Consider the following 12,303-nt stretch of genomic DNA (forward strand, 5'->3'; position numbering starts at 1 on the left):
CAAGATAGGACCAAAATTTAGTACTCAGAAGACAGGACCACAATTTACAAACCACTTTTAGAAAAGTATTCAATTCAACTCACATCAGAGCAGGTGGTTATGTTGGATGGTTTGTCCAGCCTTTGAGAGGGAAGCCATGATTAAGAGACACCTGCACAGGTGTCCCACCTTCCCTGGGTCCCCAGTTGAGAAGCACCCAGGTTTAAGGTCTTTTCCAACCCCCGGCATTCTCTGCTTCTCCCGAGGGCTCCTCAGTGACACTGGTTATGTCCAGCCCTCTCGACATGTAACTCAAGTTACATCTCCTGTGGACAGAGGCAAAGACTCCCAGCCCCCCACCCTCCCCGCCACTCCTCCACCTCCAGGACAACTCCCCCTGCCCACAGAATGCCCTTGGCCAGGCTGTTTGCTTTGTTTCTCTTGCTTTTTTCTGTTTTCTCCTCTGTTATCTTGTGCTCTTTCTCTCTCTCCTCAAAGTCTAACTCAAACGTTACTCCCTCTGTGAAGCCTCCCCTGTGCTCTTAAATTAGAATCAAATGTGCCAATTCTTTACTCCCATAGCAAGAAGGTTATACCGATATTAAAGTTGGTGCACCTGGTTCCTCCACCACATTTCTTGAGGGCAGGGAAAATGTTTTACTTGGTAATGCCACACAGTAACTCAAATAGAGTAAGTATTCAGTAAATGGATTCAAATCAGTTGATGAGTTCAAACTCTAAGAAGCAAAATGAAGCAGTGTACACGTGTTCTTAGCTGATAGACAAAGACACCCCAGAATGGTAGGTGTCTGTTATTTGTTCCCCACCTGGAGACTATGTGTTCCTAGGGGCTCATAAAGGAAATGATGGGCATCTGCAGCTACTTTTCAAAATTTAAAAAGAAAGAAATGGAAATCATCTTTTTATTCATGATAAGAAAGCAAAGTCTGACAATAACACCATTCTAGCCCAAGGCAAAGAAACTCGATAGCAGCCCAGAGGTGACCTTGGTTACTTTATGCTGATTGGAATCCACGTTGGCAATTGTGTCCAGCTCCCCGACTGCAGGGACTGGGCCATTTTGAGCACTGATAGCCCTGTGCTTACCATGGGACATGGCAGAGCTTACTCTATAAGCATCTGGTGGTGGAATAAGGGGGTGAATGAATAAAAAAGTCTGCCAATGATTAACGCATGCCTGTGTTAAATATCTGGGTGTTAGCCTGATATTACTAAGAGGGACAGTGACAATGAAGTAGAATTGGGCAGCCAGGATGGTGCAGGAAACCCAGAGCAGATAAACAAAAGCTGGGGGATAGGGATATTTAACATAAAGAAGATAAAATCCAAGGGAATTTGATAAACTTTTCTTTCAAATGTTTAAAAAAGCTTTCATGAAAAGAGGTATGTGGGGTACCAGAGCCAGGACCTAGGAGAAAAAGTTTCTAAATGGCAGATTTCAGCTCAGCCTAAAGAAATTTCTAACAAATGGAGTGTTTTCACACTGGATGTGCCCATCTCAGGAAGCAGTAAGTTCCCCATCACTGAAGATGCTTAAGCAAAGGCTAGATGACCTCTGTGTGGGGATACTGTACAAGGGCTTCTGGCATCTGCTGGCAAGTTGGACTAGAAACCCTCCAGGGTCCCATCATTCCCAAAAGTCCATGAGTCTAAATAATAAATATCCCATTTTTTCTCTTCCCCAACATTCCCAAATTTGTTAACTGAGAGTTATTACCTGTTTCCTGGTAAATTTCATTAGCTTTACTCTTGGAAATTTAGAACTTTCAACATAACCATGTTTTGGCGGTTCAAGTAGAACAAATTCACAGTCAAGTCCCTCAAAATACTTGTTTGGAATTTTGAGGTAGTCTAGAAGTGCTGTGGAGCCACCTTCTTGAACTGTGAAATTCTGTACCTCCAGAGGAATCCACTTAGGGATGATATCCACCAAGACTTCCATTCCACTCACAACTTGGACACCATCTGTCACATCCAGGGAAAAACGGTCCTGTTGTTGGTCAGGAGCTGTCTGCACATAGAGGATGTTGCCATCATCAACATCCTGTTGTGTAAAAATCAAAGGGGACTTTCCATCTGCACCCAAGCTGCCTTCTTCTGGTACAGATTTTTGGAGGTCTCCATGCCTTGGTGGAGTCCTGACGATGAACACTGCCTCTGAAGGAATATTATCTTCATACACAGCCTTGATTTCACATACACAACACACAGACACAAAAAGAAAAACATATTAATAAATATAAGCATCAAGGCTGTTAGTGAACCAAATTGTTTTCTATTAATGTCCACGAATGACTTAAGTTACAATTAGAGTTGGTACACAGTTTGAACCTGGGTCTGTTCTGGTGCCGATGCCAATATTTTGAGTATCAGCTGTGGTCACAATGACAAGTAATGGTCAACAATACTTGAGTAGCTACTAATGTATTAACAAGGCATCACTCACAGCTGCAAAAAACCCAGGATGCAGAAGGTTGAGGTGAAAGAAATAAAACAGTAATATAAGGAGAAGGAATAAAAGATGGTGGGAGCAGCAGCAGCTGAGTTACTAAAATTGCAAGACCTTAGAGAAAAGATTTTCCTCCCTCATTTTAACTAGTTCAGCATTTTCAATACATCTTTAATTTACTGATTCAGCAAAATCCACCTCAAAACTGGGATTGCAACCGATTTATAGTCACTGAACTACACATGCCCCCTTGTGGTGAAACTCAAATATAAACTTTCCAAGTTCTTCAAGAATTGAGAAAAGCTGGTGGGTCCCTTATTCCCTTATCCAAAACTCCTTTTTAGTAACCTGATTCTGATTTGAATTCATTTCTATTTGACGTTACTGGCGGCATCTAGAAAACAAGTAAACTTATTTGCAGTCCTGAGGGTAGATTCAGAATAGCCTGCATTTGTGGCCAATTGTCATAAATCACAGCTTACACACCACACACCCTGTTATAGGATTACCCTAAGAAAACACTCCCTCCTAACTCTGATCGACAGGGCTGTGCCTGCTGGACGTTTCCAAATAGGAGCCCCAGATACCAGGTGGCTTCTGGTCTCACCCCTAGCTTTCCACTGGCCTAGGCCAATTTTATCCATCAACTTAGGAAACTAAACAGGGCCACATTCAGAATTAAGCAACAACAACAACAAAAAAAAACCTATATAACATAGTATCCTCTGCTGTTTTAGGAATCCTTTTTATGTTTGTTAAATTACTCTAAGTTTTCATATATCCTGCTTCATAGTATCATGAACATAACTCAGATATAATGAAATATTGGCACTATTGCTATGAATAATGAATAAAAGTACAGATCTCTTAATTTACCATAATATATACCTCCCTTCCTTGTTCCCAGTTCAGACTACACTAAACATACACATGCACGTGTGAACACAGCTTTAAAATAGGCTGATAATTGCTTATATTCTATTTCAACTATAAATTGGTAGTATCAAAATCAAGAAATCTTTAAAATTTTCTTCTCAATGGCATCTATGTATGTTTTAATGTCACTCCTAACAACAAGAGAGAAATCAACACAAAAATAGCTTTCAGAAGCAAACAGATTATTAGCCCCTATGGTTCTAGGAGAGTGAGAATTGTGGGTGCTTAGGACGACCACCTACCTGGAGCCTTCCTCTACTCAGTTTTACTGGTTTTCCTTCCTCAACTACAAGAGTCTTCGTGTGCAGCACCTGGGTGAGATGCCGGTTGCCTTCCGAGCGTACTTGAACAAACACTCCCACTTCTAAGTATGTGTCTTTAACTTTCACTGTCAGGTTGAACACGTCAAAGTTGCTACTGCCGTCATGACTATAAATCACACGTTCTTGCTTCAAGTCATCCTGGGAAAACGAGTGGGACACTGAATTGTTGACCAGTACTCTGCCATGCTTTGGGGGCTGCACGATACGGTATTCGATCTCGCGGTCTGTTCTGACATCTTGGTTTGTAGTGACACTCAGGTTGGCTGCTGTGAGGCTGGTATCTTTTCCTCTCCGTACAAGCAGCCCTGTGTTGTTGGCTATCTGGACATAGGGGTCTGACACACTGACCTCAAGAAGGGATGACGTGTAGTGAACGCCATCTGTCACAAACAGCACAAAGCGGGCCGAGTCTGCACCCCGATGCCTGAAGAGCACGCGACCTTCCTGAAGATCCTCTTGTCTGAACTGGTAGAGTCTCTGAGTGGGGTCGCTGGCCAGCACCAAATCCCCATTTGGGATGCCCCGCCGGGTGTAGAGCAACTGCCCATCGTCAAAATCTAAGTCAGGGTCATGGTAACAGAGATCTGCCAGGGTCAATAAGCGCTGGCCGTTCTGCACAACATGAAACACCTTATCTACCACACGTACTGGTTTCTCATCATTCTTTAACCCAATAGAAACAGTGACTCTGATTTCTGTAGACAGATGCTCCGAGCCAAGATCTCTGACCGCTCCCTCTTGGCCTGGTCCTTTGGTGGAGGCCATGATGAAGAATTCATCAAACTCGGTCTCAGAGTCATCGTGAACATACATCAGCCGTTCACCCACTATGTCTTGATTTGTGAACGTAGTGATATTGTCATTACTTTCCAGAGAATCAGAAAAGCTAATCAGTTTCAGCTTCCCATGTTGAGGGCTCTTGGTGATTTTATATTGGAAGATCTGATTGTCCAAGGTTTGAACAAATAACTCCGTTTTTGTAATTAATTTCCCTTCTCCTTCTTTTACAAATAATCCTTTGTTAGTTAAAATAATTCTCGTCTTATCCGCTTTAAAGTTTATTCTAAAAGTATAATCTTCTGATTCTATGTGTTTTGCAACAATCGAAAACCTAAAAGTATCCTGTGAGTCTTCCCTTGGCCTCTCTTGAGGTTCATAACTTACCTTAGCGTCTGTAATATTTTTTTGGCTGAAGATTGAGTTTATTTTTAGAACTTTATTGCCAAGGAGCAATTTTCCTTTCTTAGGTGGGGTCAGCAACTTAAAATGTAGTTCCTTCTCAGCTACTTCCACACCCTCTGTTGCAGCCTGCAAATGATCAGAACTCAATACTTGCTTGTTTATTTTACTGATCTCTAGAGGAACATTTTCCAGAAGTGTAAACTTCAGCCATTGTACAGTAACTGGAAACATCAGCTCCTCGCTGATTTTTCCTGCCACGTTAACTTTAAATTTAAAGTGATCCGTAACATTTCCTAGCTGCAGTTCTTTGAATGTGCTACAATACCGAACCCGACTCCGATCGATGGAGCGCTGAGAAAAGGTACTAACTTGTTTCCATTCCCCACTTGACTGGAGCCGCTGAATCTGGCCATACTGAGGTGGACGAGTGATATTATAGCGAGTCTCCAGTTCATGCCGCTCACCATTAACCTCCACCGACAAGTTACTCTGTGTAATCAGAGCGGTGCCACCCTGTTCTACAACCACACCGGTTATATTGGCCACTACAAAGTCCCAAGGAACAGCCATGACCCGTAACACCACCGTGTTGCTAACCAGTTCTCCGTCACTCGCTCTCAGAACAATCCTAGAGTTCCGATGACCCCTGTGCACATAGAAAATGTTGCCATCTCTTAAATCCTTATGTGTAAAACCATTAATGGCTTTCCCAGGATCATTCGTGTTTTCTAAAAACCCAGCATCTGAATTGAAGTTCCCAAGAACTGAAAAACTGAGACGCCAAGAATCTGTGTCAGGGTCTGACACATGTATTATATTTGGGGTCAGTCGTTTCTTAGAGTTCTCAAACAGGAGTAGCAAGTTTCCTTCCAAGAGCTTGAGGTACGGGGGATCATTTACTGGAATGACAATAATGTTAAGCACGTATGGAATATTTTCTTGCAGATATAATGGCATTTCCTTCTTGCTATTAGAAGAGACCAAAAATGTGAAATAATCCGTGGGTTCTTCTGAACCATCATGGACATACCAAACTTTTCCTTGCCACAAATCTAACATAGTAAAAGCCATCTCCATTTCTTGCTCAGGTGAAACATCTAACTGAAGAAACCCATGAGTAGGCATTTTCTCTATTTTAAATAGTATTTGAGAATGATGGACACTCAAATCCTTAAATTTCTCGTTCACCTTTATATGTTTTTGGTCAAGTAAGGCTCGTCCACCTTCTTGGACCTCCAAGTTATTCAAAACCAAGAAAGAGCTGCTCTCATCTTGATGAAAAGCCTTAATGGCTTCAGGGATGACAGTGGAAAGGGAGACTTCCGACTGAAGCAGGTTTTTTATTGCTGACATGGAAGGATTTGCATTACCAGCACTCTCAGTTTTACACCCAGCAGAAATATCTCTGGAAACAAGGGCATCCCTTAGGGCTCTCTTTTCTGAGTTGGCTTCCAAGCTTCTTAAGCACCCTTTGAAAGAGATTCCTCGAGAAGATTTCCCAGGCATGGAGCCAAGTTCTAACTTCTTTACTTCTTCCCACATTCGGTTATCAAGACCTCCCACAATGAGGGGGCCTTCAGATACAAATGGTTTGCTTTGCAAAGGCAGCGACATCCTTACTCCTTGTTCATCTACCATTAGGTCCAGATACCCTTCCGTGAATTTGAGTTGAATAATGTGCCACTTGTTGTCACTAACTAAGCTAAAAGAAGAAAGCTGAGTTTTAATTTTACTCCTTCTTATGTGAGCCTTCAATAGACCTTCATTTATTTCCAAAACAACAAAATCTCCTTCTCTACCTGACTGAAATAGAAGCAAGGCCCATTGAGTTCCAGTTTGCAAAGCAAATTCCAATAGCCCTTCCCCGTGTACCTTCCATTCTGGCAAAGTGACATAGGATCTAGAGCTAAAGAAATTGATAGCTTCATCCTCCCTTGCAAAAAACTCATCACTGCATCCAAGTGACACCTCATAAACCTTCTTAAAACCAGGGTAAGATCTAAGGGACATAAGAATCTCCTTCTGGTTAAATATCACTTCCTCCATACATCCACGGAAATTGGGGAGCTCTCTGTCTAGGTAAGGGACGTTGAGTGACCCGCGTCCTCCTACATAGATTCCATGTTGAAAATTCAAATTATTCATCCCACCAGCCATTTGGCCAGTAGTCTTATAATGTTTGTCAATAACCAAGGAAATATTATCCTTAACATAGGACAGTTCCACCAAATGCCAAACCAAGTCGTCCATACGAAGTCTTTGCTCAGTAAGGAGCACTTGTTCACCTGTACCCAAATTCACTCTCACCTGTAAGAGAAAGAATCATAATTAATCACTCTCATCTCATGCCCCATCTCATAGTATTTTACTGAGAAAATGATACTCTTCACAAAAGACAAAAGAGGGAGAGAGAGAAATTTGTACATAAAAACTCTTCCCATAGTTATAGATTACATAGTGAACTCAGAAAATTTTAAAGTCAGAATATTGAAGACATGCTAGCAAAACTGGAGAAGATCCCAACCTATACAAGTGGCACATCATTTTATTCTAGTGAAATAATAGTAATCAACATGTATAGCTATTTTGTTCTCTTTCTCTGTTTTTCTCTCCAGTAATTGAATGCTTACATATTTTAAAGATTTTTAAATATCATACCCATAAGTTTCCTGATTGAAGTTCTATTATACAATAGTCATTCTTCCCAGCTGCAAGAAAAAGTAATCCCTGTGGTTTGCTGGTTTGAAATTTTAATTGAAGAGATAGCTCAGAGGAAACATCTATGATGTTGAGCTCCACATAGCTTTCACCATAAAAAGATGCTAAGGGGAAAATAATAAAAGAAATATAAATCAGTAAATTCATTACACAATGAGTTTTCCACTTTATATTATCATCTCTTTTCAGGGACTGACCCTGCTAAAGAAAGCTGCCTTCCCTAAAGCCATATCTTCTTCCTGGGGTGTCCTACAGATCTGACATGGGTGCAGAAGGGCTCAGTATTCTCTCTCCCCAACTCAGGACATCTGTGAAGGGTCATTCCTTCTTCAAAATTCTCAAGAGGAGTGGCCAAGGCTTCCACTGAGACTGAACTGCAATTCAGCTTCTCCATCTACCCCTGACTGCTTCCTTCCCCTCACCGGGGTTGATCCTAAGAGCTTTCTCTAATAAACCTCCTGCATGCTAAGTTTCATCTCAGATTCTGCCTCTCCAGGGACAATTGATACTGGGAATGGTTTGAATAAAACAGATACTGGGATGGGATTTGGAGCTGGACCACCCACTACCCAAATGGCTATTAGGACCCCATAACTGGTGGTAGGTGAACCACAGAGAGCCCTAGCAATGATTGAGAGAACTTCACTGGTGGTGAGCTGGTGTGGTGTAAGAGCAGAAGGGAACACATTAAACCTGGCTATGAAATAGCAAGCTATGAAAAATACAGGATAAATAAATAGTAACTGTGAGGACAATAGAATTGGGTGCATATTGCTAAGTTTGAGTAAAGCTTTGGAAAAGATAAGGAAAGTTGGGCACGGCTAGCTGACAATTACAAGCTAAGTAAGAAAGCCAGAAGCCCTCCTTGGTAGCATACAAAGTCTTTCTCATCTCCTACAGCAGGAGGGCAGAGGAAGCTGAGATTCAGATCCAGACTTAATCATCAGAGTAGTCAAGCTCCAAGTAAAGTTAAAATCCCACTAAAACAGGCTTTCTCTGATAAGGCCAATGCCTTGGTTGGCAAAGAGTGGGGCCCTGACATATGAAATGGAGACATCTGGGTTGATGCATTCAAATGTCTTGAGTCCTTGGAACCCCTTGAGCCCTCTAAACCTGCAGAAGTGGCCCACTCTCCTATGGCATTCCACCCTTGCTTAAAGAAAATGCAAAGGTCTCTCTATATAAGACAACATGTGACCCCTGAAGATATGACCCCATCTCTACCCCTGGCCATTAGACAAAAAACAAGGGTTAAGTCACAACGTAATCTGCTGGGAGAATACACATGGGACTGAAGATACCTAACCAAGCAACATATGGTTGAATAAGGGAGAGTTTTATAAATTTTAGGGCACTCTCCAAGGATATAAGGTATAATACCCTGACAAAGACTCCTGGAAATTGTATGAACTCACTGCTAAAATGGCTCCTAGAAACATGGAAAATGCAAGTGAGACAAGCATGACAAAATTGCCACAGGAGACGGTGGAAAAAGAGATAAAAGGATGGAAATGGTACATCCAGGACTGAGCATGAAGAGGACCAGAAGACACAAGCAATCTACAGGAGTGGTGGCCCAGACCTCGTGTCATCCACCATTCCTCAGCTCACACCTATGGCTGCATGGGGATCTCTTGTTGCCAGCTGATGGAGGAGCCAAATACCTGAGCTTGGTTCACGGATGAGTCAGCTTCATCTCATGGGTGCCAGCTAAAAATTGGTTCCAGCTGCACTACAGCTCCTCTCAGGGGTGGCATGAACAACGCTGGTGAGAAAAAATCCTCCAAATGGATAGACCTTTAAGTGGAACAATTAATCATCCACTTTCTATGGAAAGATGAGTGGCCTGAGGTTAGACTGTATAAAGACCGTAGGAGGCAGCAAATGGACCAACCAGATGTTGAGGATCCTAGGATAAGAAAGACTGAATGATCAGAGAAAGGAGGTCTGAAATAGATGTATGAGCATCAAGTGGTAAGATCTTCATGTTGCATGTTAATTCCCATCAGAAAACATCTACCACAGAATAGGTACTAAACAACCACATGGACAAATGGCCAGTTGACATCAGCTAGCCTCTGTCATCTGCCGCCCCAGTGTTGGTACATGATGAAGGTACCCACCCCATTGGGTACATGATGAAGTAGCCATGATGGCAGGCGTGGTGTCTATGCACACACCAAATAGTATGGGCTCCCTCTTACCAAAACTTCCCTAGCTAGTGCTGCTGCTAATGCCTCCAACAGAGACCAACACCAGATCCCCATTATACCCCCATCTCTTAAGAGACTTAATTGTTCACTTGGTGACAAGTTGACTGCAAGGAAACCCTTTCTCCTTGGAATGGCCAGTGGTTCATTTCAACAAAAATAGACAACATATTCTAGGTATATATTTGCCTTTCTTGCCTGCAGGGCCTCAGCTAGCACCACTGAGAGATCGTGGGCTATTTGATCTACTAAAGTGTGATGCCAAATAGCATCACATCAGACCAAGAGACCCACTTTACTCCAAAGGAGGTATGGGAATAGGCCTATGACCATGGGATCCATTGGTCCTACACCACCAAAGCTTCCAGCCTGATAGAGTGTTGGAACAGCCTGATGAAGGCACAGTTAAATCACCAGCTCAGAAGCAATACCCTCCAAAGGTGGGGTTCTATCCTGCAGGATATGATATATACTTTAAATTAATGATCTCTACATGGTGCTATGTGTCCAGGAGGTATAACATATGGGTCTGAGAACCACTAGATCAGGAGTGGACTAATTTACCATCACTATCAGTGACCAACTTGAGGGATTTGTGCTCCTGTCCCCATAAGTCTGGACTAGGGTATCAAAGCTCTTGGTTTCCCAAGGGGAATGCTTTCACCAAGACCCAGCAAGATTCCCTCTATACGATGCACTATAGATTCTGCCTGGACATTTATTTGGTCTCCTTATATAAAGGAATTAGCAAGCAAGAAGGGTTGTCCCTAATTTGTCAGTGTAACTGACCCTGAATCATTGGGAGGAGGTGGGACAAGTGCTAGACAAGGAGGACAATGGGGACATGAGGAATGTGCTGGGTGCCCATGTGATCCTCTTGGATGTCTCTCGGCAGTAAATAAGTGCAGTCACCCTGGACTCAAAAGAGCATGTTGACAAGGGCTCAGGTCCCTCAGAGATGAAAATCTTAGTCACAACATCAGGAAGACATTAAGACCAGCAGAGATGCCAGTTGAGGATAAGAGCAACTACAACAGATAAGATTATGAAGATTATTACCCAGGCACTGCTCCCAGAATTTACAGGAAGAGGTGGATCCAAGTGATGCAAGGGCTGGACTGTGGTGGACTCTGTGATACACCACTCTGATCCCCCTGCAGGAATAAGGGACTTTGCACCCTGGCTGACATGAACACTGCTGGGCTGGCACACAGCCCCAGCATCTGCAGAACTCTCCTCCAGCCCAGCCAAGGCTTCCATTGAGACCACATTGCAGCTTGAATTCTCTTTCTTTTCTCCCAGTCCAGCTTCCTTCCCTTCTCTTCCTTTCCTTGCTCAAATATTGACCCAAGACACTCCCTACTAAAGCCCCTACATATTTATACCCAACTCAGAGTCTGCTTTTGGGGAACCCAGCCTGCAATATCTGCCTTGCCTCTTTGCTCCTACAACAACCTGTGCATTACTTTATTCTAGCACTTGTCATGTTATATTGAAAGTGCTTGTTTATGCATCTAACTTCTGCACTATTTCATGAGTTTCTGAAGATCAAGGACCATACCATTTGTATCTTTGTCTCTTCAGTACCCAGCACAGTGCCTGGCTCACAGGTGATGTCACGGATTCTGTTGGTGCCCCATTTAGATCCATTTTAACAAGCTGGTGCACCCATCCTTCAGCTGCCAGAGTTTGCCTTATCCAAAAACTCCAGTGAAATCACATTTCTACCCTGGAGGGCAACCCACAGTGAAAGACTGATTGAAACAGATGTATAAAATATGTAGAATTCTGTGTTGCCATTCATGCTGCAGAGCCCTTCTGGGATCAGGCTGAGATTACATCAGCTGAAACCACATCTTTGCTTGGTATCTCCTCCTGCTCTAGCCTGCTGCTCTCACTTCCTTACATGCTCTCCTGGGAGAAACCACTCAATGGTTCAGTTGCACAAGAATCCCTGTCTCGGCCTTTCTCTCTACAGAACCTGACCTTAACCAGGCAGGTAGCAAGCAGGCATTTACTGAACCAAACTAAACTGACCTAGTAGAACCCTCATTCTATAGTTCAGTAAACTCCAACTTAGAAAAGCTTAGAGAATTGTGTAAACAGTTAAAAACAGAGCTGGGACACAAACCAAGCTTTCCCAACCACCAACCCAACATTTTTACCAAGATACGAAGTTTACACTGAGGTGAATATGATCCCTACAGACTCTCCCAAATATGCATAAGCACCCTTTTCACTAGCATTAATAATTAAACTCAACAAAACTAAAACGTAGAGTTAAGGTCATTAAAGTTGAGACACAAAATTACAAACCCCCTGGCTATCTGCATTATCCTCCTGGCCTTCCCATTACTGAATTCCCCCACCCCAAATTTTATCGGGCTTAGAGGTTGTATTGTTAAGTTTTCAAAACCAGGAAATGTTTTCTAAATCACAAAATCAACTGCTGAGAACGACCAAGTAACATTAATAAACAATATCC

General features: G+C 42.7%; 1 protein-coding gene across 2 annotated transcripts in view; it reads right to left on the bottom strand.

The window, feature by feature from the left end:
- The window catches only part of LOC138398214 (chondroitin sulfate proteoglycan 4-like), a 46,173-nt gene extending 41,519 nt beyond the window's left edge, over positions 1-4,654 (bottom strand). Inside the window, exons 1-2 of one of the 2 annotated variants that reach the window (XM_069492494.1) lie at positions 4,057-4,654; positions 1,718-2,185 (exon numbers count right to left, since the gene is read on the bottom strand). In XM_069492494.1, the coding sequence (XP_069348595.1) occupies positions 1,718-2,185; positions 4,057-4,521 (933 nt within the window). In that variant the 5' untranslated portion in view covers positions 4,522-4,654. Of the gene's footprint in view, positions 1-1,717; positions 2,186-3,627 lie in introns of both variants that reach the window. The other variant, XM_069492493.1, reaches the window with a different exon arrangement.
- Positions 4,655-12,303: the final 7,649 nt, after the last annotated feature.

The sequence above is a fragment of the Eulemur rufifrons genome, chromosome 17 (genome assembly GCF_041146395.1).
Source record: "Eulemur rufifrons isolate Redbay chromosome 17, OSU_ERuf_1, whole genome shotgun sequence".
In the NCBI taxonomy this organism is placed as follows: Eukaryota; Metazoa; Chordata; class Mammalia; order Primates; family Lemuridae; genus Eulemur; species Eulemur rufifrons.